Source organism: Furipterus horrens, unplaced genomic scaffold (genome assembly GCF_987537825.1).
Source record: "Furipterus horrens unplaced genomic scaffold, mFurHor1.1.pri manual_scaffold_17, whole genome shotgun sequence".
NCBI classification, from domain to species: Eukaryota; Metazoa; Chordata; class Mammalia; order Chiroptera; family Furipteridae; genus Furipterus; species Furipterus horrens.
This window is the reverse complement of record NW_028327187.1, coordinates 13,419,080-13,443,102: the sequence shown is the minus strand read 5'-3', so window position 1 is coordinate 13,443,102 and position 24,023 is coordinate 13,419,080. Positions and strand designations below refer to the sequence as shown.

The following is a 24,023-nucleotide window of genomic DNA, read 5'->3' as shown; positions in this document are numbered from 1 at the left end:
TCAATATCAGGCTTAGTAGCATTGCAGGTCACTGAAGAATTCCTTTTACACATTCTAGATAAAAGTTCCAGTATATGATTATGTAACATAAGACAAAAACTGAGTAGAGACACAGCACCTAAATCATATACACATTCTGTCAAAAGTGATAACATCAACCCTGCTGGGAAGTTGAGGGATATTGGGAAAGTACTTGGAGTGAACAATTTCTATCCTAGGCTGATGAAATGGCCATCACGCTCAGGAGAGCATTCTCTCAAAAAAATATTTGAGGGCCTATGAGCTGGCTGGGGATATGACAGTGAACGAAACAAAGAGGTTTACTGCTTTTAAGGGTTGGGGTAAACAAATAATATATTTTAAAACTAAGTGCTTTAAAATAAACTAAGCCGTTAAGGAGACAGGGAAACTGTTATTTTAAAAAGGGTGGTTAGGGCATCTTGTCTGGGGAAAGGACAATTGAGAAGAGGCTTGTATGATGAGAGGAAAGATAAGGAAAATATCCCAGCCTATATAAAGTGGTATAAGTGGGAACAAGTTCGGTTTGTTGAAAAATCGTAAGAAAACCAGTGTAGCTGAAGTGTTGCTTGAAAAGACAGAACACAAAAATGGAAGAGAAACATGGAAACACCATAAAAACTTCGGTAAGGTTGTTTTTCTTTTACTATGAAAAAGGGAGTTAGAGTATGTGTGACTTATTCCCGAGTTTACTACAGGCATTACCTCCTACGGATGGCCTTTACAAATTCCAACGTTATTCTATCTTCCCACCCTTTTACAATGCCCGCCCCTTTTCAAGTATTTCAGGAGCTTACAGTCTGAGAGCCCGTGTCTGACCACTGTTTTTGAAATTGCAATTCGTGGCACTTTCTCACCCCCTTCCCCAACTTTGTTCTCTCTCAACATATATAAAATCGTATGTATATACACACATATATATGTATATATAAACGTCCATGAGAACTGGTATTTTGGTCTGTTTTAATGTTCGCCATATCCCCAGCATAGATAGATCTACAACAGTGCCTGACATACAGTTGGTTCTTCTCTTTCTCTCTCTCCTCTCTCTCTCTCTCTATATATACATAAAGGTAGGATGGTAGGATGGTGTAGGAACTAGTCATAACTAATTGTGTGAAGCGACCTCAGGTTAAACTAATACCGCGTTTCCCGCTCTCGGGAAAAAAAGGCTTCAAGTAGTCTGAAGGTGACGTGCTTCAGTTCTCAAAATGGGAAAGCAAGGGTTCCCACAATTCTCAGAACGCGAACTTCTCCCCGCAATTCAAAATGGCGGAGGAAGGTGGGGCCTGTCAGACGGTGGGCGTCACAGCAGCTTTCCTTTTCCAGATCGCGGCCCGCCTTGCCGCGTCGTCGGCTGTCCCCCTCCTCCTCCCGCCAAGCCTTTTGGAGGAATCGCCTGAGATTGGCTAATAGGCTGGAGGGGGTGGGCTGCGGGGCCGGGACAGGGCATCATCACTTCCTGTTGTGGGCAGTAGTTTCCTGTCGCTGCTTGGTAACAATGGGGGAGATAATGGCTGCCTGAGCAACGTTTCCCGAGCAGGCGCTGGGGTAGAGGCGGGTCTCAGCCAGCGACTCATCGGAGGCGGGCTTGAGAGCGGCGACAAGGGAGGCGCGCAGGAGCCTCGGCAGCGGCGGTGGCGGCGGCGGCGGCCTGACGGATCTAGTCGGATCCCGACAACTAAAACCGAGTAAGTGAAGCTTTGAGGATCCTTTGAGAAATGGATGGAGAGCGAGAGGAAGACAGCGGAGAGCCGGCTACCGCTTTTTCTCAAAATGGCCTGAGTGGCCTGTCGTGGCGGAGGCTCAGCGCCGCTTCCGGACCCCAGGCGCCGGTTGCTGTGGGGGGCTCCGTGGCGTAGTCGCCGCTGCCATTTTAGTTGGGTGTAGAGTCGACAGGCTTTCTGAAGGGGATGGTGCTGGGTAAGTACTAACCCTCCGTGGCCCCGCTGGCCGCAGCCGGGGCCCTCCAGAGCCTAAAGAATTTGGGGGAGGCGATTTTCGAGTGTGTTGGCCTCAGGCGTGAGAATCTGTAATCCTTTCAGGATTTTCTCTCCTTGGTTCTTTGGCTTCCCTTGCTTCTCCCCGCCCCCTTTACACGGTGGGCTTGGGTTTGGGACTAGGGGGAAAATCTGACTGCTGTAAGTCAGATGCTGGGAACTTGGGCCTTTAGATTTCCCAGCTTGTGCAAAACCCCATTTTGAGCACTTCTTCAGGGCACTATCAATTAGACGCCCCCTGGGGCCATGATGACATCTTCCCTCAGGATCCGAGGCAAATGTGGTTTACTCCCTCGCTCGAATAACTCTGGAATATTCTTTCCCAGCTATCACTGCAAGAATCACCCCCACCCCCCAAAAAGGAGGGAAAAGCCTTTGCGTGTTTGTTGTTTTCCCCTTAGAAGGGGTGGGAACTGGGCCAAATGATTTTCAAGTTAATTTCCCTTCAACTGCCTAACCCCTCCCCCTCAAAAAATGCCTAAGGGTCTCAGCTTCTGCGGGCGGTACCTGCCACGTACGCCATAGCTTTAGTAACTAGTATTAACCGGTTGGGCTTCTGCTTCCTGAACATTCAGTCCCTTTTTCCCTTATGCTGATTAATTTCAAGATGGAGGAGACAGCCACGTTCCTTCCCTAGACAGTTTCACCATACTTATTCCACAGGTTAGTCCGGGAATCTGAGGCCTAGCAGGCTTGTTATTTAGGTCAGTCTTTCGTTTGGAGGCAACGGGAAGCATTTATATCAAGTTGTCATCCACTATTTGCAAAGCCCCACAATAATTTTTTTTTTACTGGAAATAAGGAGCCTGCGTTTTCTGAATGACAATTAACTGCAATATCTTTGGGTGGTTACAGGGAGAAAGAAATAAATGCACTACTACTACTAATGTCTTTGGTTCTTTGTGATTAAAAACAAAGTAAGTGCTTATATCATCCTGTCAGACGCATTTCTTGAGAACGGACAGGCACAATTATAGTCCCCCCACTACCACCAAAAAAACCATTTTTCTAAATTGTAAAAATTAAGTATCCAGGAAAACCAATCTAAATACTTTTTTAAATATGATTTTAGGACCCACTTCTCTTACTGAAAAACGTTTCATCCTGGTGATCTTTTATACTTTCTAATTTCTGCTTTAGGCCAGGCCACTGCTAGGACTACTTTACAGAGGTAACTGTAATGTGCCAAATAAGTCCTTTAAAATAACTATCAGAATCTGAAAATAATTACTGATCTGATAAAGTAAGGCCTATTTTTTAAGCAAGCTTTTATTAAATTGGAAATTTACATCTAACATAGATGATTCCTGGTTTCTTCTGACCTTAGTCTCCCCAATATCTTAATACCAATAATTAGACTGGGTGGTAGTGTGCATGTGTGTGTATGACTGAAGTACATAGGATGTGTATTTGTTAAGATGTGTCTGTTTCAAAGAAAATCTCTTATTAAACAGGAAGAATAATGGATTCTTTTTTTTTCTAGAGCAGAAAGTGAAGAAAACTAAAATCCAGTTTATTGTATTACAATACTATGTCATAACAGTCAGGTAATTTATTTTTTTGTTGCGTCTCCTGATGATTTATGTATAGAATGCATGTTTTAAAATATTCTGTTTTTCAGGCCCTGTAATTGGATGGGCTTATTTGATATATGTTAGTTGGTGTTGGGCATACTTCATGATGAGAATGGGTATTTTGCACTGGTGATTCAAAGGGTAGTGTTTCTGAGTAGCTGGAACTCACTAGTGCTTTATCTGTGAATTTTCCTCTTAAACTAATGTCTGAAGTTTACTAGTACTTATGTAGAACAGAATGAACAAAATAGAAATTTGCTGGCTTAAATCATTGTTGGAATGGAATGGGTATAAATAAATACTGTTTATATGTTCATTGAATAGCTAAATAAAATGTCAGTAGACTTTTCTTACAGGAATATAATCTTAAACTATTTTGTGTGTTCTATTTTTTCTCCTTCAAGATCCAAAAAGTCATAATTGATATATAACACTCTAATTGGTATTAACTCTTTTCATCATCATCATCATCATCATCATCATTAAAGTAGCTACATAATCTATTGCCCTAGCCATGATGTTTTTAAGAGCAAAAAGGACATTATTAATAATTATGCCTGGACAACAGGCATAAACAGGATTGTCCCAGGCAAATTCATAACTAACTTTTGTTGAATGCTTGTGTGCTAGGTGGGTCCTGTGCTTCAGATGTATGATTTTTATAATCATCGCAGCAAAGCTTCATGAGGATGTTAACTATTTTACAGAGGTAAATGAAGACTCTGGAAAGAGGTTGTTATTAAGTAATGTGTCCACAGTTAAATAGCTAATAAGTGGTAGAGCCCCCGTTTTAACCCAGGTCTGTCTAATGCCTGCAGTCACTAAACTTATGCCTCTAAACCTAATTGCTCTCTTATCAGGTCAGAAATGCAAAGAAAATGAAAGGTTGTAAGGCAAAAATCTATAGGTTATATTACATCAAAAACTTTTTAACACTTAAAGGAGAAATCTGCTTTATGAAACAGGTGAGACTTATTTAGCAATTATCCCCTCTTTTTTTTTTTTGTCTGTCATGGTTCCTGTTTCAGCTATTACTATATAATTTGATAAACAATTTAAAATCAGCAATGATTTTATGAAATATCTTAATTACGAAATGACATCTAGAAATGTTAGCTGTTTGGATATATTCCTTCAGGTTAGTGAACATGCAGTGAAGCCTTAAATAACACAGTAGGTCAAATGGGGCATCTGTATTCATGGAATAACATGGATATTACTTTTTCCCTAGCCCTAGCGGATTGGGAAACAGCAAATCACTGACCAGCCTCCTGTTCTCTTAAGTTACAAATTACAATGTGAAAAGTTCTGTCAAACCCAGACAAATTTAATGCTAGAATTTTGGACCACTGTCTTGGGCTGGGACATGTTTTTCTCTTGTCAGAATAATTCCTTAACATTTCTGCATAACACAAAAGATTTCAAAAAGAAGCCAGTTTACGTAACCCCTGGAGTTTTTGATAAGCATTGTAAAAAAGCAGTCATACTTATATGTCTGTTTTGTTTTCTTTTGTTTTGTTTTAACTTTCAATATGGACCTTTCTCAAAGTCCTGGCAGTTTTGAACGATTTGGGAATATATTTATGAACTTGTGGTTTTGTTTCTGAAATACATATAGCTGATATTTTGTTGTAGATTTTCTTGTATTTTAGTTCTCCAACCCAAGATTTTAATTTCATTAAGTCATAATAGCACCTACATGTGTCAAGATAAATATCTATAGACAATATGTGGTGTATATATAGATTTATGGACCTCTTGCAATAATTTTATGACTACAGGTTGGGCTTCTGTTACGTTTGCATGGTGATGAGATTTCTGTGGGGGAAAGGGCATATTGTGTTCAATGTTTGTAATCTTTTCTGCACTGAAAAGTGGTCTCTTTTCTCTTGTTGTCTACTTCCCTGTAGGAAGAAAGGACTTAACTCGATTGCAATTTTCATTTTTTTATTGACTAAACTTACTGTTAGTGTCAATTACCTGTGAGAGTGAAAGAGGACCCTATTAAGTACTATAGGACAACAGGTATAGACTGCTACTGTACAAACTGGGGATAGAGTCACCTTTGTCATCATTTCCATTTAGAAACACTGATTCAGGAAGCACAGTTGTCAGCATGTTTGGTTCTGTAACTCAAAATTGATTTCCTCAAATAATGCAACAGTCATTTGTGTAGCTAATATTTTCTTTTTTGGTCAAGTGATTTTAATTTTAAAAATTGGCTTCACTCTTTAAAAAAATTAATTTTTGATGGAAAACTCATGTCCTCAAAAATAGTTCTTGATTTACCAGTTATCACCAAAATTGCTAGTAATCAGTGATTTTACATTAATAACTTTTTATAAATATGTGAACCTCCCTGGGCTTTGTGTCTTGTCTTTTTCACTTGTGAATACAGTCAAACCTCAGTTCTCAAATGTCTTGGTTCTCGAACAATTTAGTTCTTTGACTAAGTTCATTAAAAAATGTCTCGGTTGTCTAAAACAAACTTCAGGTCTCAATTCTCTACCCAACAACCCTCTCATGCTAAAACCTGTATGTTGAGTCACAAGTCTCTCAGGTGACAGACAAATTGATTCTCGAAGTTTTCCAGAACCAATTAAGTTTGAGAACCAAGGTTCCACTGTAATGAGAAGGAAGTCAGAATTGAGTTTATATGGATAAGACCAAATTCTAATTTAGTGACTTAACTCAATGAAATGGGTAATCGAAGATTAAATTCTCTGTCTGAAGTACTTCAGTGAATTGAAATGTCATTATAATGGCTTCCTTTTAAAAACTAACTTGATCCTATGAATTGGCAGCATTTGGCTTGGTCTTTTTCGTTGGATTTGTTGCCTTTCTTTTGATCCAGATGTAGAAGTTTGTGGTTGTCAAAATTGTGAGCTGCAAGTCAGTAGACTTCTTGCAAAGAGATTGGACATTTCTGAATCCTTTTGTGGTTTTGCTGTTCTTTTCAAATGGTAGAAATAGAATATAAGTGAGGCTAAGCTAACATTGACATACAACTACTTTATCATATTCTATTGCTATGATATCAGCAGTGATAGATCCCTTGGTAGTAGCATCCTCTGACAGGCCAATACTGGAAATAATTAACAAATTGTGTGGGTGGTGAGAGGTATCACGCAATAAGTAAAGGCAGTGAACGAACCATCAAATCCTGTCCTGTTTTTAAAAGAGGGGTGCTTTATATTTTCAAAAAGATAAGATAGCCACAAAAAGAGAGAAGTGCATGAGTGAAATGGCAGTGAGAAAGCACAGCTTTTAGGCTTATGTTCTAGTTATTCGTCTTTCTTAAGCTTTATTTTCCCGTCTTATTCATAGTCACAAATTCATAGAACTGGGAGGTACTTCGTAGATAATTTAACCTAGTACTATAATATTGATGGAGATCCTGAGGTGCCAGTGGTTAAATGAATTGGCCAAATTTACATAACTAGTTAATGTTATATCCAAGACAAGAACCCAGTATCTCCTGTAGGTTTTTTCTTCTTCTTTTCACAGAGCTGAAGACCACCCTGCTACTCATAGAATAAAAAAAGCTACCTGGTTGGTTTCAACCTTTTATTTGTTACAAATGCCATACAATTTAAAATAAACATTCTATATATGAATAATTCCCAACACTTTTGGTACCCACATACATGATGTTACATTAAATCCTGACCTCAAATTGAGCAGTTCTTTGTGACTTGATTTTTTTTAACTGCATTATTTTTCATTTTGGTGATGATATTATCGAGCTAGCATTTTCTTTATTGACAAGTATAGCATGCCATTAATTTACATGTACTCTATGAGATTCTTATCCCTAAGGGGTTCATGACTGATCTGAGAAATACAAACTCCTTTCCTAAATATTGTTATGTATATGGGGTGCATATGCATTTGTACGTGACTAATGTTAAGCCATAATGTTCAAGCTAGTCATGATCTTGAACCTATTTAAGAAGAGTTTGTATCTCTCACATCAGCCATAACCTCCCTAGGGGAACACTATTGCAGACAGAATGATGCCTTCCCTTCTCTTTTTCTGTGACACATTTTTATGTTGATACCTATGTGCCTTTTTTTTAATTGACATACTCTGCTTGAGAACACTATTGAGTATGGAGCTTGTATGAACACATACAAAAGGTAAAAATGCTCAGGATACTTAAGTAAGTAGTTGGTTGATATTAGGTTACCTTGATTCCTCCCTCCCTGTTTGTTTTGGAAAACATTTCTTCCAGACGTAATAGATGTAGCTTATTTTTATTTTTTAATAGGAATTTTTTCAAGGTTTTATTTACTTACTTTTTAGAAAGGGGAAGGGAGGGAGAAAGAGGGAAAAAGACGTTGATGTATAAAAGAAACAGACTTGCTGCATCTCACACACCCCTACTCGAGGGCCACGCCCACTACCCAGGCATGTGCCCTGATCTGGAATTGAACCGCGACCATTCAGTCTGTAGACCAACGCTCAGTCCACTGAGCCACACCAGCCAGGGATAGACATGGTTTATTTTTAAATTCGTACTCAAGCGTTTGAATTTCAGAATTCAGTTTTGTAAAGTCTGTTGTTTTGTTATCGGTATAGTTCATCCTTTAAGTCTCCTTATTGGGCACTATGATGCAGTATGTCCATTGAATATAATGTGTGTGCTTACACTTAGCACCAGGTCTCCTGACCTGTTAGTACCGATCAAAATGTTTTAAGTGACTTTTCACCCTAACATCATTGGTGTACATGGATTAGGAGTATTAAATGAAATACTTTTAGCGGTGGTCAGAAACATAGTCTGCATAATTTATGTTAATATATGATGATAATTGTAGGAGCAATGGAGATCACTAACAGTGTTTTAACATTCTCAAGGTAAATAAAGCCTGTTTTAAAGTTCCTTATTACAGTTAATAAATATCAGGTTTGATTTTCTTCCTGGCTTTTTCTCCTCAGAATTAAATTTACATGACACGATTATACATTTATTGCAAGTAGTTTTTGAAAAGACTGGGCAAAATTTCTAATTTGGCTGTTTGTTTCTAGGAGTGGATTTGGATATATTGGCACACAGTATGCCGGCAGAGATGAGGTTAATAAAATATGCTACCTATCCAAGGAGCAACTGTATTTAAAACAAATATACTGAAAGTTGACTGATTTAAACATCAGTCCTGCTAGTTTATACTGCTTTTAAAAGTGTTTTGTCATTTTGGAAGTTTTCATACTAGGAGTGAACCTGGTATAAAAAGCTTATAGTGAGATTCAATATTTTAGACATGCCTATAGAGATAGGAATTATTTTTAAGTGTGTGTGCGCGTATATACATACATGCACACACGTGCACACACACTTATACATATATAGTTTGGGGATATATTGGGATACAGTTGTCCATTTAGTGGGAAGTGGACACCTGGATTTAATTATTGGCTCTTTCCACTTACGAGCCACATGGCCTTTGGTAAATCACTTCCCCTCTCTCTGCTTCTGTTTCTTATCTGTAAAATAGATGTAATGAGACCTACTTCATAGGATTGTTGTGAGGGTTAAATGAAGTACAGGTATAGGTGAAGGGGCTGTGTAAATAGACTGGTGGGTGTTGCTTCTAACTAGTGAGGGGAAGCTAAGATTTAAGAACATTTATATATTTTTCCTCTTAAACTGTTCTATTGGTAAATTTTTCATAGAAATATTTAAGTTTAGTAGTGGCTGATACTAATTGTATATGCAATCCAAAATTTCTGATGTATGCACATGAATATTATAACTAAGAATAAAATAATAAATAGATTTACACTCCTCTTTTTTTATGATGATAGGAGCCAGGGACATGTGGGGATTCTTTTTACCTCTTATTAGTTAAACTGGAAATGGACTCACAATGTTGTTGATCAGAGTAGACTCTAGAGACTGATATATTGTTAACATAATTCCTCACTCACATTTTCACACCAAAACGGATCATTTGGACTGTGGTCTCCTGACATCTTTGGCATGGTGCTTTAACTTTTTAACATTTTAGTGTTCCTTTTCACTTAACAAACATTAGTAGCATTACATCTACCAGGGGCTGAAGTTGTGGTTTAGATCTATTACATTTTTCCATTATATGCCACTTAAGTGGTAAAGGAACTGCTCACAATGAGACCAGGCTCATTGGGTATGTATAAGATTATTTTACAAGGCATTTGAGGGCATTGCTTACATTCAAGATTTCCTTTTCTTTCAAAATGCATATGTGGCTGCTGGACACTCTAAATGTCACTACTGTAACTGTGGAAATGAACTTTGAATTTCCTTTCATTTTAATCAAGTTAAATAAAAAAGCAATGTAAAAAATTTTGTTTTCATTAAGCACAACTGTGCTTTCGGTTGAACCTCACTTCACTTTAACCATTGCTAATTTAGCATCCAGTTTGAGATGTGCTATAAATATGAAATACACACCAGATTTCAGAGACTTGGTATCCAAAAAAAAAAAAGAATGTAAAACACTTCACTAATTTTTATATTGATGATATGATGATTTTTTTGTTACGTTGGATAAATAAGATATGTTAATAAAGTTAGTATTTCAAAAATGTAAAAGACTATATCAGGCACTGAAGAGTGAATGAAATGGGGAGAGCCTAAGAAGGAGCTGAGGGAAGAGCATTAGTAGAAGTGTGAAGGTATTGGGTTGGCCAAAAAGTTGGTATAGTTTTTTTCTGTACGACTCTAGTAGTGCTTGGTTGTCTTCAACTTCATTCAAAATAATTTTGTTAGATTGTATTTTGGCAGCTGTCGTATCAGCGTGTATTTTTAAAAAACAACAAAATTGGGGAAATTTTGTGCAGCCATTATAATGTTGAAGATGGAAGAAAATATGCATTTTCAGCATATTATGCTTTATTATTTCAAGAAAGGTAAAAATGCAACTGAAATGCAAAAAAGAAAAAGGATTTGTGCAGTGTATGGAGAAGGTGCTGTGACTGATCAAACGTGTCAAAAGTGGTTTACAAAGCTTCTTGTACTATTGACATTTTGGCCAAATAATTCTCTGCCGTGGGGCTGCCTTATGCATTGAAAGATGTTTAGCAGCGCCCCTGGCCTCTGCCCACTAGAAGCCAATAGCAGGAGATAGCCAACATGCTCAACATTTCCAAATCAACAAATTTATTGGTGAAAATGAAAAATCTGTCTTTTATTTGGGAAAAAATGTAACAGACTCTTTGGCCAACCCAATAGTAAGGTGCAAGGTGTGTTGTCAGGGGATAGGGCAATAAGTGAATTGGTTTGTCAAGAAAGTGTCATAACAAAATTGTGTCATTGGAATATGTAGCTTAATATGACCTGTATGTGCAGAGTAGAAAACCAAGTGACTTATATCCATCCTCAGTGACATTTTATTCCAAAGGGTTTTTTGAAATCAGTCTGTTCAAACTCCTGCATAATAAGGAATGCCCTTTTTAAATATAAAGCTTCTGCTTGAATATTTCCAGAAATCGGTAGTTTGCTTACTTCAAGAGGCTAGTTGCATCTCCACTTTGGGACAGTTTCACTAGTTAGGCTATTGTATTAAAAGAAGGTATTACATGCTTCCATATTTCTTCAACTGTTGGTCCTAACTTGACCTTATGGGTTTGTTCTTTCATGTTATAACTCTAAATACTTGAAGATTGTAATCATGCCCAGTTTTAGTCTTGTCTTCAAGCTAGACTTCTCCAGGTCCACCATTTCTTTTATGGTGTTTCCTGGCTTCTGGTCATCGTCACCTTGGTTACTCTGGATACGTCTGTTTGTCTCTTGTCCTTTTGGAGTTACCTAAAATGTTTTAAATACACCACATACAGTGTGAACAGAAGGTCGCAGTGGAACAGTTACCTACTTGAATTGAACAGCCACGTCAAGCAGGCTTTTTATTTAGCTTTTGTTAACTAAAAAGTTAAGATCTTCTTCATGTAAATTGCCAAGACAGCCTTTCCCCCTCCTCTGTAGTACTCTTACTATGGGGTGACTTTAGCTGCATAACCCTTAGTAAAATGTTCGAGATAACATTGCGCCCTAGTCTTTGAGGGTGGTAGTCAATAATGTGAATCTCTTAAACTGTATTGTCCTCAAAGTCCTTGCTACACAAACTGATTCAAGGATCAGCAGTGTCAACAGAACTTGGAGGCTTATTTAAAGTGCGGGTTCTCAAGCCCCACTTCCAACCTACTGAATTAGTATCTGCATTTTAACAAGATTTCCAATTGATTCAGTTTGTGTGCTGAAGTTTGAGGATCACTGCTGTAGCCCACACTTCTTCCTAAAGATCGCGTGAGAAACATCTGTCTTTTTACAGAAACCAAACCAGACTAGTCAGTAGTAGTATGTTGATGTCCCTAGTAAAGAGGTTCTCCATACTGGGGGAAGGTCAGCAGGGAGGGGGAGGGGGGAGAGGGAGGGAGATGATGCAGGAATTAAGCAGCATGGTAGGAGGGAATGGAGTAGACAGGAAGAGGTTGAGAAGAACTATATGCACAACCAATGGACATGGACTAAAAGGGGGGGACAACTGGAGGGAGGAGGGCCACCGGATGGAAGGGAGCAGAGGGAAGGGAAATTAGGACAACTGTAACAGCATAATCAATAAAACATATTAAAAAAAAAAGAGGTTCTGAATTCTGACTACACAATAGAATTACCTGTGAAATTTTTTAAATATTGCTGTTGGTGAACTCCTAGCGTAAGCTCCTCAGGTGATTCTGTTGTGCAAACCAAGGTTGAGAACCATCCCTTTACAAAGCAAGTGAGGTTAATTTGGCAGTGATCCTCACTTGTAAACGTATTTTCTTTTATGTGTTTGCGATATATCTGACAGTGCATTGCAGAATTTTCCCTTAGGTTTACTGTCAGATTTTGCTGTGCTACAGTTTATAGCCTTTACTTTCTTTGAAGATTAGATCACTTTAAAATCTAGTATTTTAGTATTTCTCCTATTATTTCTCAAAGTTGTATCATTAGAAGTTTTGCAGTTTGGGCTTTTGATTCTCTCTTTGAAAAGTATGTCTTTTACACAATTTACAGTTGGAAGTGATTTTTCTTACTGAATAAAACAGAAAGAAAATAGAAGTTGAGTGCCTCTACCTTACATCTTCTGTTACTATACTATCTCCCCACATACTCAGTACAAGACCCTTTCTTTCTTGTTTTAGATACTGTTTTTCAAAGCCTTTTTAAAAATCTGTCCTATATTTTTTCAGGTTTCTGTTCCTTATGGGCTTTAACTGCCATGACGCTATTAAGACTTTGTGCCATTCCTGTAAGAGTAATTGGTACATGAGTTTTCTGTACCTTTGGCTCATGTTCTTCAAGTGACAGAACTTATCAGGCATTTTTGCCTTATTTGAAATATTTATGTTTTTAAAGCCTCAATCCTACTGAGTTGTACTTTTTATAAATTAATTTCAGAACTCATCAATCCTTCACAAGTGGACTTAATCCTAACTTTCATATTATTAGCATTCAAAGTATTAATTAACTGCTTAAGTACATTAGCCAGATGTTGCTGTGGTTTTCTTTGATTTGAGGAATTGCAGCTAAAGTACTTTTTCCTTCTGCTTTTCTATATTTTTTCAAATTAGCTGTTTACTATTACCAATACCAAGTTGTATTACTTAGCTACATGTGGGGAAATGTGGTTTCCTTTGGTTAATTTTTTTATTGCCTGTCCCATTTAACTTTTATGAGTGTTTTAATTTAAGTCTTCTTAAGTTTCAGTTTTCTTCAAGTTTCAGGTTACTATAAAAAACCATCTTTCAGAAATTTCTGTAGTTTAGGCTTACCAAAACTAAGGATTCTTGCCCTGGCAGGTGTGGCTCAGTTGTTTGGGTGTCATCCTGCAAACCAAAAGGTCACGAGTTTATTCCCCTTCAGGGCACAGGCCTGGGTTGCGATTCTGCTTTGGTCCTCGTCCAGGCATGTGTGAAAGGCACCTGGTCGTGTTTCTCTCCTTTTCTTCCTCCCTCCCTTTCCCCCTGTCTGAAATCAGTAAGCATGTCCTTAGGTGAGGATAAAAAAAGCTAAGAATTCTTAGTGATGAGATTAGAGAGGTCTTTCCGAAAATATCAAGGTTACCCTCCCCAACCCCATCCTTGATGCCTTCATCTTTGTTTAAACGGTGATAGGGTTGTTCTAAGAATAATGAGCTAAGGAAATGAAATCTGGATGTGCCCATGTCTGGATTAAATTTGTTTAGGTTCAGCAGATGGGTAGAAGGTTTTTACTTGTTTTTTAATATCTGAAAGATTTGTTTTTCATTTTTCTCTTTAGTATTAACTTGCGAACATCCAGATACTTTATGTGTTGTGTGTGAGATTAAAGCTCAGTACCAATATAGATTACTTCTTTTCCACAAATCAGATCATCATATGTTCATGGTGTTAACTTTTTTATTTTGTCAATGTAAACTTAAGTTCAATCTGCAGTTGGACAGAAGAAAAATAGACAATGAAATTTTTTGTTTGGAGGCTTCTCTTATTTTAGATTATTTACTACCAGTTAATTGAGAGTTTGTGGAAATCTCCCAATATAGCAGTTTCCTGAGACCATATAAGTAGTGAATGATAGTTAAGAATTTTTATCTACTTTTATGTACTCTCTAGAGCGGGGTTTGTCAAACTTTTTCTGTGAAAGGCCAGATAGTAATTTTAATTTTATTTTATGTTTTTGCTTTGCTGATATGAAAGCAAAATTGAGCATGTTGCATACTTATATAAAAAGAGAGAAGCCAAATTCCCATGAAGTTCTTGATAAAACTGAAAATATAAAAAAGTAAAATGCAGTTTTAATGCTGAGTTTAGAGTAGAAATAAACATTAGTAGAGATGGTTCAGACTGGGTGTTAAATAAATCATATTTTGGGTAACATGGTATACAGAAATTTGGAAAATTATTATTCTAATCAACAGAAGCAATGATTCATACCTTTTGCAGAGGCAACTTAGAAATACATCAAGAACATTCTTGATTTTTAAGATCAGTATAAATTATGCTGAATTTCAAGAAGGAAATGGAAATTAGAATGATGTTTTGTAATGTAGGTCTACTAATGAGAAGAATGACATTCTTTTGGGGGTGGATAACATTTTGCCTAATTGGGGCTAAACATATTCCTTAGCAAAATCATTTGCAGATGTTCATCCAGTGCTACTCATTAGATGAGATTGTCTGTATTTCATCTTCGAAAATGTCCTTTCATACATAAAGGTATTGCTGTCTATAATCAATCCACAAGCATGTCATTTTAATGAAGCATATTCATCCCTTAGAAAGTACTTTATAGAATTATGTTAGATTCTTCTCTTGACATATTTACATTTTAGCATATCATTACACTGCAGGATTATATTTTCAGTTGCAGGTTAGGTGGAAGCTCCTCAGTTACACAGTTAAATGGATTTTGAAATTAGGAAATTTTCTTTTTACTTGCACAGAGGTCCAAAAATGCTTCTGGAACTATAGTTTGTGCTCAGAAAAAAGATCTGCTACAGATTTGTATGGGAATGCCTACAACTCATTTCTTTGATAGCACAAGGAGTGCATAAAGCAGCTTGACATTGTGCTTCCTAGTGTTAGTTATTGTTGAAATGACTTTATTGCAGGTGAAGTGTTACCTATCAACACTGTTTTGCCTGTCATTTTAGGTTGAATTCATTAAGAAACATTACGAAGTCTGTAGCAAAAGCTCTTTTCCCAAACCATTTATTGTTCAGTAATGGTAATTGAGGGTGGTTCTTCTCATTCAGAAAAAATTTCAATCTTCCACCTGGGTACAACAAATCACAATAAAACTTTACCAATGCTAAGCCATCAAAATGACCAAAGGATAGAGCAAATCAGGATATTTAATTTTTATTTCTGACAAAAATTCACAGAACTGAAAATGGAGAAGTCCATAGTAATGAAATTCATCACTGACACTACTGGTTCAGTAATATGGATTTAAATATTTTCTGCAAACTCCCTGTTGATGAATAATATAATGAATAACCATAGACTTAAAACACTTTACATTTTCACAAGCTTTATAAACTTACCCAACTAGGTCTTTTTCTTCTTTACACACTTTGCCACTATTTCATTTGTAATAATACATCTTAGCAAATTCCACTTCAGGTTGTGTTGAATTAAGTGTTTTCTCGACTTCATTGAAAACATTATCACCTGCAGTTATTCCATGCAGATTCATAGAGGCTACTTCTGTGGTTCAAACTCCTTGAATAAACAACAGTGAATACAGGGAGTAGTATTACATTTGTGGACTCATCATGAGCCAAGGAAAACCATTCAAAATCACTTGCTGCCTTCTATTTCAATTGGTTATTTACATATCTCATTATCCTCAACTTTTTGAGCAACTGTACTCACCAAAACACTAATAATTTTAACTTTATTTTCTCTGGACACACTTCTTTAGTTTCTGCAATCAAATGCAATTTAACTCACCATCAATGAATGCTTTTCCTTGCTTAGCCAACAAGTGAGCCACTGGAAACTTGCTTTGATTGAAGCCTCATTTTTATTTTGTGAAGAAATATTTTGTGATTAGATATTTCATTTTAAATTTTATAATTTTTAAGGCGATAGCTTTCCTTTGAATTAGGAATATTGTGATGAGTACTTAGTCTGATAATATCAGTGTATATTTTATTTATCACAGTTATAGTGCTATTTCATAATAAACACAATCTTTACCATCTAATCTGGTAACAAAATAATCCATGCTCCTCTGTGCCTTTAAGGGTGACATTCAAAGCCCACCTTCTCTTGATGTGACGTGATGAATATGCACATGCAATTTTTTTATATGTCCCAGTATGGTGATGTACATGGCACTTGAAATGCTGTCAAGTTATGATTGCGTCACTGCAACTTAGAGCGCACAGATCACCATTGCAAACCAGTGAGAGCGCCACATATCCTCTGTCACAACTACTTAATTCATTATAGCATGAAAGCCATAGACTGCGTAAATGAATGTGTATGACTATTCCAGTAAAACCAACACTAAAATTTGAATTTCATATAATCTTCACATATCACAAAAAAATTCTCTCCTTAAAAAAAAAAAAGACATTTAAAACTGTAAAAACCATTCTTGGGTCTCAAGAAGAAAAAATAGGCACCAGTGCTTTAATTTGGCCTGTAGGCCATAGTTAGCCAACCCCTGACCTAGGCTTTTCCTAGTTTTAACAGGGCTTTCGGAGTTTTTTTATTATGGCATTTCATTTATATGCAGTCTTAAAATCCACATCTTGAACTGCATTCTGGATTTTCACATTATTGAAACTGTTCTATAGAATACACACTGACTTCTGTTTTCAAGAATGATCTCCTTTCTCCTTTTAGATAATTTTCCACTTGTTCATCAAGATGGAAAGCTCAGACTCTAACGATAAAGGAAGTGGTGATCAGTCTGCAGCACAACGCAGAAGTCAGATGGACCGATTGGATCGGGAAGAAGCTTTCTATCAATTTGTAAATAACCTGAGTGAAGAAGATTATAGGCTTATGAGGGATAACAATTTGCTAGGCACCCCAGGTATGCCATATGTAGTTTAAGAATTTATATATGTAATTTTCTGGTCTTTAAAAAAGAGCCTTTTTTTGAAAATCAGCTTCTTTAGCCATTATAAAGTATGATTTTAATGCAAGGGATATAGAATGGCATTTGCTGCTATATTAATTACCTAATTCTGTTGAGTCACATTTGGAATTGTCCTATATCATGTTTTCAGTTACGAATTATATTTTGAATTTACAGTGAGCTAATTTGAAAAGAGTGGAGCTGAACAATTTTTTGTTGTTAGCTTATGTAACTTACTAGACGTGAGTCTAACTGTGGGAGAGCTGATGGAAACTTTAGTTCTTAGGACAGACTTTCTCTATTTTGTCATCTCTTGATTTCCTGAGTATGTCCCAATCATAATCCTCAGAGCCAGCCTTGGGTAAATTGATCAGTTATTCAGAACTTTGTGCTTGGTTATTCTCTTTTGTCCAGTTAGGTCCCATTTGATCCTCGTCAAAGTTCATTGTCTCCCATCATCCTTATTTCTATTTAATTTTACTAATATTTGAATGATTGCTTAAATTTTAAAAGGTCACGTGTTAGTTAATGAAAGGAAGTGTATTTTGAATCAACAGTACCAGATATGAATCAGAATGTCTTAGTTGGCCTTCTGAGCCTGCCATTTATTAACATGTCAGTCTCTCACTCATTCTCAATTTCCTTGTTTTAAAATACATATAGTAATATATACCTCCCAGAGTTTCAATTTTAAAGAATGAGGTGTTAACATGCAAACACATTTAGTAAACTAGAAAGAAATATGTACCAATAAAAGTTGTAATGTCATAATCCCAAAGAAATGAATTTTACCCAGATTCCCTACTTCTTATTTTTCGTCTCAAATGGGTAAGAGTCATTGGTTTTTTTTTGTAATTTGGCAAATATTTTAAAACCATTTTCAGGTGAAAGTACTGAGGAAGAGTTGCTGAGAAGACTACAGCAAATTAAAGAGGGCCCACCACCACAAAACTCAGATGAAAATAGAGGTATATTTTGCTTTGTAGGGTGTGGGTAGAGGATGGAATGGATAAAGAACTTAACTGTCAGCTAAACATTATCCAGAAATGACATAAATTAATTTGGTGCTAAGTAACTGCTCATAAAAAAGAGAAATGGCATTTTTTTGATACTTGGTAAGAAGGTGAACATAGGTTTTTCTTGGGTTTTTTTTTTTTTGTTTGTTTGTTTGTTTGTTTGTTTTTGTTTCACCTTTCAGTTGTTTTGTGTTAATTGGGACATACTGAGAAATGGCCAATTCAAATGTGATTTTTTTTTTCATGATTTTCCACACCCATTGAAATTCCCTTCTAACTACTGAATTATTCCTTCCTTATAAACATGTGAGTTCCTCACAAGCATAAAGAAATGCTGCATTCTCTAACCTGCAATTCTTGTCCCATATGGGACATTGGCAATGCTTGGAGACATTTTTGGTTGTCATGAGTGGGGGTTTGTTACTGGCATCTAGTGGGTGGAGTCAGGGATGCAGCTAAACATCCTAACATCCTGATGTTTCTCTCCCAGTGTGAAGTAGAGTTTCTATGTAACCGAAGAGGTTGTGATAACAGTCTGGCCTTTAGTCGGCCATGGTGTGTACTGTGCTAGGTTCAAACTATTCATTTGGCCTGATCTCCAGTTTCATGTTAATTTAAAATTCTGGTAACATGATGAAGTATACAAACACTTTTAAACCTATAAACTTTGTTTATATTATATTTATGCGATGGCTACAGCAGTGTTGTATACATCCTGTATTTTCAAGGGCACTTAAGTCAAGAGCCCAGAAGAAATGTTACAGACCACTGAAAATTTGACAAATGTCATTTGAACTAAAATACTAGCCCTGTACCTTAACTGATGTTTTAACTTGTTTGATTACAAGAGTGTTTTGACAGTAGTCTGAAAAATAGTCTTCTGACGGTCCATAGTGGTATGCTAGGCTCTGTATATGATGAAGTACTAAAAATAGACTTCCTCCAGACTCCCTTTAAGAAAATTAAGAAAATTCTCTAAATTTTTCTTAGATTAGCTTGTTATTTCAAAATGAAATTGAAATTTTCCTGCCTTTACTTGAAAGTCCATGCAGTTCTAAAAATCTGTAAATGTGAAATCTGTTCAGAACCTTTTTTTATTTTTCCGAATACAAAGCTTCAGAGCACTATTATATGATTGTCCTAATTTTAGTAGTTCTTTTTTCTCCTTCTCTTCTCCCTTTTTTTTTAAACAGGCGGAGAATCTTCAGATGATGTGTCTAATGGTGACTCTATAATAGACTGGCTTAATTCTGTCAGACAAACTGGAAATACAACAAGAAGTGGGCAAAGAGGAAACCAATCCTGGAGAGCAGTGAGCCGGACTAATCCAAACAGTGGTGATTTCAGATTCAGTTTAGAAATCAATGTTAACCGTAATAATGGTAGTCAAAATCCAGATAATGAAAATGAGCCATCTGCAAGACGTTCTAGTGGAGAAAATATGGACAACACCAGCCAAAGGCAAGTGGAAAATCCACGATCTGAGTCAACATCTGCAAGGCCATCCAGATCAGAACGAAATTCAACTGAAGCATTAACTGGAGAAGTCCCACCTACTAGAGGTCAGAGAAGAGCAAGAAGCAGGAGCCCAGACCATAGGAGAACCCGAGCAAGAGCTGAAAGAAGTAGGTCACCTCTGCATCCCATGAGTGAAATTCCACGACGATCTCATCATAGTATCTCATCTCAGACTTTTGAGCATCCTTTGGTAAATGAGAATGAGGGAAGTTCTAGAACCCGGCACCATGTTACATTGAGACAGCAAATAAGTGGACCTGACTTGCTAAGTAGAGGTCTCTTTGCAGCTTCTGGAATAAGAAATGCCTCACAAGGAGCAGGTTCTTCAGATACAACTGGTGGTGAATCGACAGGATCAGGACAGAGACCTCCAACCATAGTCCTTGATCTTCAAGTAAGAAGAGTCCGTCCTGGAGAATATCGGCAGAGAGATAGCATAGCCAGCAGAACTCGGTCAAGGTCTCAGACGCCAAACAACACTGTCACTTACGAAAGTGAACGAGGAGGTTTTAGGCGTACATTTTCACGTTCTGAGCGGGCAGGCGTGAGAACCTATGTCAGTACCATCAGAATTCCAATTCGTAGAATCTTAAATACTGGTTTAAGTGAGACTACATCTGTTGCAATTCAGACCATGTTAAGGCAAATAATGACAGGTTTTGGTGAATTAAGCTACTTTATGTACAGTGATAGTGATTCAGAGCCTGGTGGCTCAGTCTCAAGTCAAAACATGGAAAGGGCAGAGTCACGGAACGGAAGAGGGGGTTCTGGTGGTAGTAGCAGTTCTGGTTCCAGTTCGAGTTCCAGTTTAAGCTCTAGTTCCAGTCCTAGTTCCAATTCCAGTGGTGAAAGTTCTGAGACCAGCTCAGAGGTGTTTGAAGGTAGCAATGAAGGAAGCTCATCATCAGGCTCATCAGGTGCCAGGCGAGAGGGTCGACACAGGGCCCCAGTAACATTTGATGAAAGTGGCTCTTTGCCCTTCCTTAGTCTGGCTCAGTTTTTCCTCTTAAATGAGGATGATGATGACCAACCTAGAGGACTCACCAAAGAACAGATTGACAACTTGGCAATGAGAAGTTTTGGTGAAAACGATGCATTAAAAACCTGTAGTGTTTGCATCACAGAATATACAGAAGGCAACAAACTTCGTAAACTACCTTGTTCCCATGAGTATCATGTCCACTGCATTGATCGCTGGTTATCTGAAAATTCTACTTGTCCTATTTGTCGCAGAGCAGTCTTAGCTTCTGGTAACAGAGAAAGCATTGTGTAATTAAGATCTGAACTCAGCTATGTACCTGGTATAGTGATGGGCAAATAGGAATCACTTGCTTTATGTCCACTTTTTGAGTGGTGCTTAAATGTAAAGTTGCAACCTGAATTGAGTTGTTGCTTTCTGAATGAGTTATTGTCCTTTCTTCAATTTCTGCCCCAGAATAAAAAGAAATATTTAAAAGCAATGTTTTAGGACATAAAATCTGATTTCAGTATCAGTAATTGTTATTACTGATTTGCTGTATACGTTTTATCAGTTTCTCCTTTGTTATCCCAAAAGATCTGCCTTAGCAATGGCTCTTATCTGCATTGAGTTTCCCATGTTATAGGAGAGAGGGGCTAAACAAATCACGTTTAGACTAAGTTACAGTATATGTTTCATAAGTGATTGCTTAAAGCTATACCATTTCCAGTTATTGGTTGGCACAAATTCAGCTACATGCTGAATATCATTTGTTCACCTTTCAGACAAGGTGATATTGGGACATGTCAGTGTAAATAACACTAAGGTTAGATCTTCTAAGTGTATAACTGTCTCCTAAGCCCATCACTGTGGCACACTTTAGAATGCGTTTATAGTTTAATTGAGATATTTATCTTGTGGAAATATTAAAAAAGCCTATGCTTGTGTAAGTGAAAAAAATCACATTCATTTGTTTAAAAATGTAAAGCTATTTTGTAGAGGCTCAGTACTTTTCCAATGCACTGTTGTAATAATGCATTAAAAATTGTAAAGTACCATGCATAGAAATGAAAAAACTGCTTTTTGTGAGCCAACATAGTAAAAAAGAAACACACCAAACAAAGTACAAGGCTGCTTTTGTAAGTGTGTACATGTCAAGAGCAGAACATATCTATAATATTTAATGTAAGTGAACAGCTACTGTGATGTGCAAAGGAAAGGTCAAAGTGCAGAATTGAACTGCACTGAAGACCGATGGAGATTGTGTATTTTAACTTGGATTTAGGCAGGAAATGAAAGACTGAGGAGAAAAGAAAACTACTCTAGAAGAATTTTTAAACTTTTCATGACAGTAATCATACTGATTTCTTATGGTGAGATCTTTGATACAGTATTCTACTTGAGCAGAGGAAGTAGATCAACAAATTTGGCAGAGCTTTGGTTTAAGAAAAGCAAACCACTACCACCTAGCACAATTTATGTTGTTTTTTACAAGTCTGCTCCTCGAAGAAGAAGGTGGGGAGACCATAAACCACTTTTAGCATAAGAATTGGTACAGATGTGTGTACTAATAGGAGAATCTCGTATTTGCATTGTTTTCGAGATTTGTCATTTAAGGTACCAGTACACACTTGTTAATATTTCGTTACTATATCTCTAACAGAGACTTAACATTTCACATTTAAAGACCAGTTGAATAGTTAAGAGATTTTTATCCTTTGTCGAAAGTGAGTTGTATTGGGTTATTTGAAATTCAAATTATAATTTTGCTGCCCATATTTGAAGATGAGACCGCTGACTTACAATCTACGGGACATGCACTTAATGTTGTTTCCTTAGTAGTAACAACAGCTTTGTGAAGGACTCCGGTATTCTTGTTGAGTTTCTCTTTTGAGGCTCTTGGGGTTAGGATTAGTCTCACTGTGGAGGACTGTTGTTTGTTTTTCTGGGAAAAGCTAATGGGTCCAAAGAGGAATTGAACACACACATCCTTGGCTTTTAACAAAGTGAGCTGACTACCCAGGCATAATCAGATACCCACAAAACAAGTCTGCTTTAGTAACTATCTGGTTACCTTAACTGCTATCAGATTAGCTTTAAACATTATTTCAAAGCTCATACTTTCATGTTTTCCTCTTCCTTTCAATCCTACCTAAATATCAAGGAAATTAAATTGTAAATATGGTAGTTGTTTGCTAAGGATATGTACTGCTCTTGCAAGGAAATAATGTTCAAACAAAGCTTCACTTATTTTTTTTAATATAAGCAGAAATCACTGTTTATGGCGCTTATATAATACATTTTATCTTTTAAAAAAATTGTCCATGAAATAGTCAGGATTTCTTTATATTTGTGAGCCTCCTTGTCTCCTTTTCTAAGGGTGTAATCTATGGTTTTAAGATCTGCAGGGTAGTCCTGAATGGCTAAAAACAAACCCATTTTCTTCTTGGTATAAAATGTCTCATTACTCTAGGGGTGTTCATTTTATATATAGTTTAAAAACAACTGCAGCTCATTCAAAGCATAAAAATTATTGGCAACAGGTACCTCCCTAACTTCCCAAGATGTATTATTCATTTGTGAAGTATTAAAGTATGAAGTAACTCATGCAGAATTCTGGTTATGGTTATGAATGTAGATATTGAACCTATTCATAAACACTGGAAATAGAATTTTAAGTTTTTAGCCCTCAGTAGAATGCACATATTGGGCATGTGCATGTGGACACCTTTTTCAATAGCACTCATTAATTTCCATTGGATTGTGTAGAATGAATACAAATATTTTAGTAGAATTTGCTACTTATTTTTTTTTTTTTGCAAGATCCATGACTAATATATACTCACTAGTGGACATTGAAGACAAGGTCATTTGTAGGTCAGATGAACAATGAAGAAAAAAGATCTTTTCCCACCAGCATCCAAACACCTATTCCCCTGAGGGAGCATTTTCTTGCAAAAGACTTTATATTTCATTTTATATCTTTGCACTTTTTCTTTATTAAAGAAAGGTTATTTCCTGGAACTTCATGCAGTAATTGGAACAAGAAAAAGCAATGTTGGGAGTTTACATTGTTCAAAGCATAGGGAAAATTACTAAAAACTGAATTTCTACTAGTCTGAAAGGTTTGAAGTGTTTTAACTGCAAGCAGCTGTCAAGGTTGTGATTTATTAGTGCTAAATCAAAATTTAACAAGTTGGGTATAAAGTTTTCAGACTTTGTAGCAAGGCTAGATGAGCCGTGTTAATTTGGAATATTTGCTCTAAAAAGAACACATTAGTTATACCTCAGTCAGTTAATGGAAGTGGGGATAGAGGAAAGTTCACATTAGTATTGGCGTG

At 36.8% G+C, this 24,023-nt stretch overlaps 1 protein-coding gene across 3 annotated transcripts; it reads left to right on the top strand.

Annotated features, from left to right (window-relative positions):
* The first annotated feature begins 1,512 nt into the window (after positions 1-1,512).
* On the top strand, positions 1,513-22,505 carry RLIM (ring finger protein, LIM domain interacting). Of its 3 annotated transcripts, XM_090264851.1 has the most exons (5): positions 1,513-1,709; positions 3,502-3,565; positions 16,953-17,145; positions 18,075-18,158; positions 19,400-22,505. In XM_090264851.1, exons 3-5 carry the CDS (start codon positions 16,977-16,979, stop codon positions 20,995-20,997), a joined length of 1,851 nt encoding a protein of 616 aa, XP_090120977.1. In that variant the 5' UTR covers positions 1,513-1,709; positions 3,502-3,565; positions 16,953-16,976; the 3' UTR covers positions 20,998-22,505. The 3 variants fall into 3 exon arrangements, with proteins under 3 accessions (XP_090120977.1, XP_090120978.1, XP_090120976.1); XM_090264852.1 differs by lacking the exon at positions 3,502-3,565; XM_090264850.1 differs by lacking the exons at positions 1,513-1,709; positions 3,502-3,565 and adding an exon at positions 4,248-4,301.
* The last annotated feature ends 1,518 nt before the right edge of the window (positions 22,506-24,023 follow it).

Coding starts and splice junctions, on each gene's coding strand:
- RLIM (XM_090264852.1), top strand. CDS start 16,977: ATGGAAAGCTCAGACTCTAACGATAAAGGAAGTGGTGATCAGTCTGCA. Junction 17,146..18,074: donor CAATTTGCTAGGCACCCCAG/GTATGCCATATG, acceptor AACCATTTTCAG/GTGAAAGTACTGAGGAAGAG. Junction 18,159..19,399: donor AAACTCAGATGAAAATAGAG/GTATATTTTGCT, acceptor TTTTTTAAACAG/GCGGAGAATCTTCAGATGAT.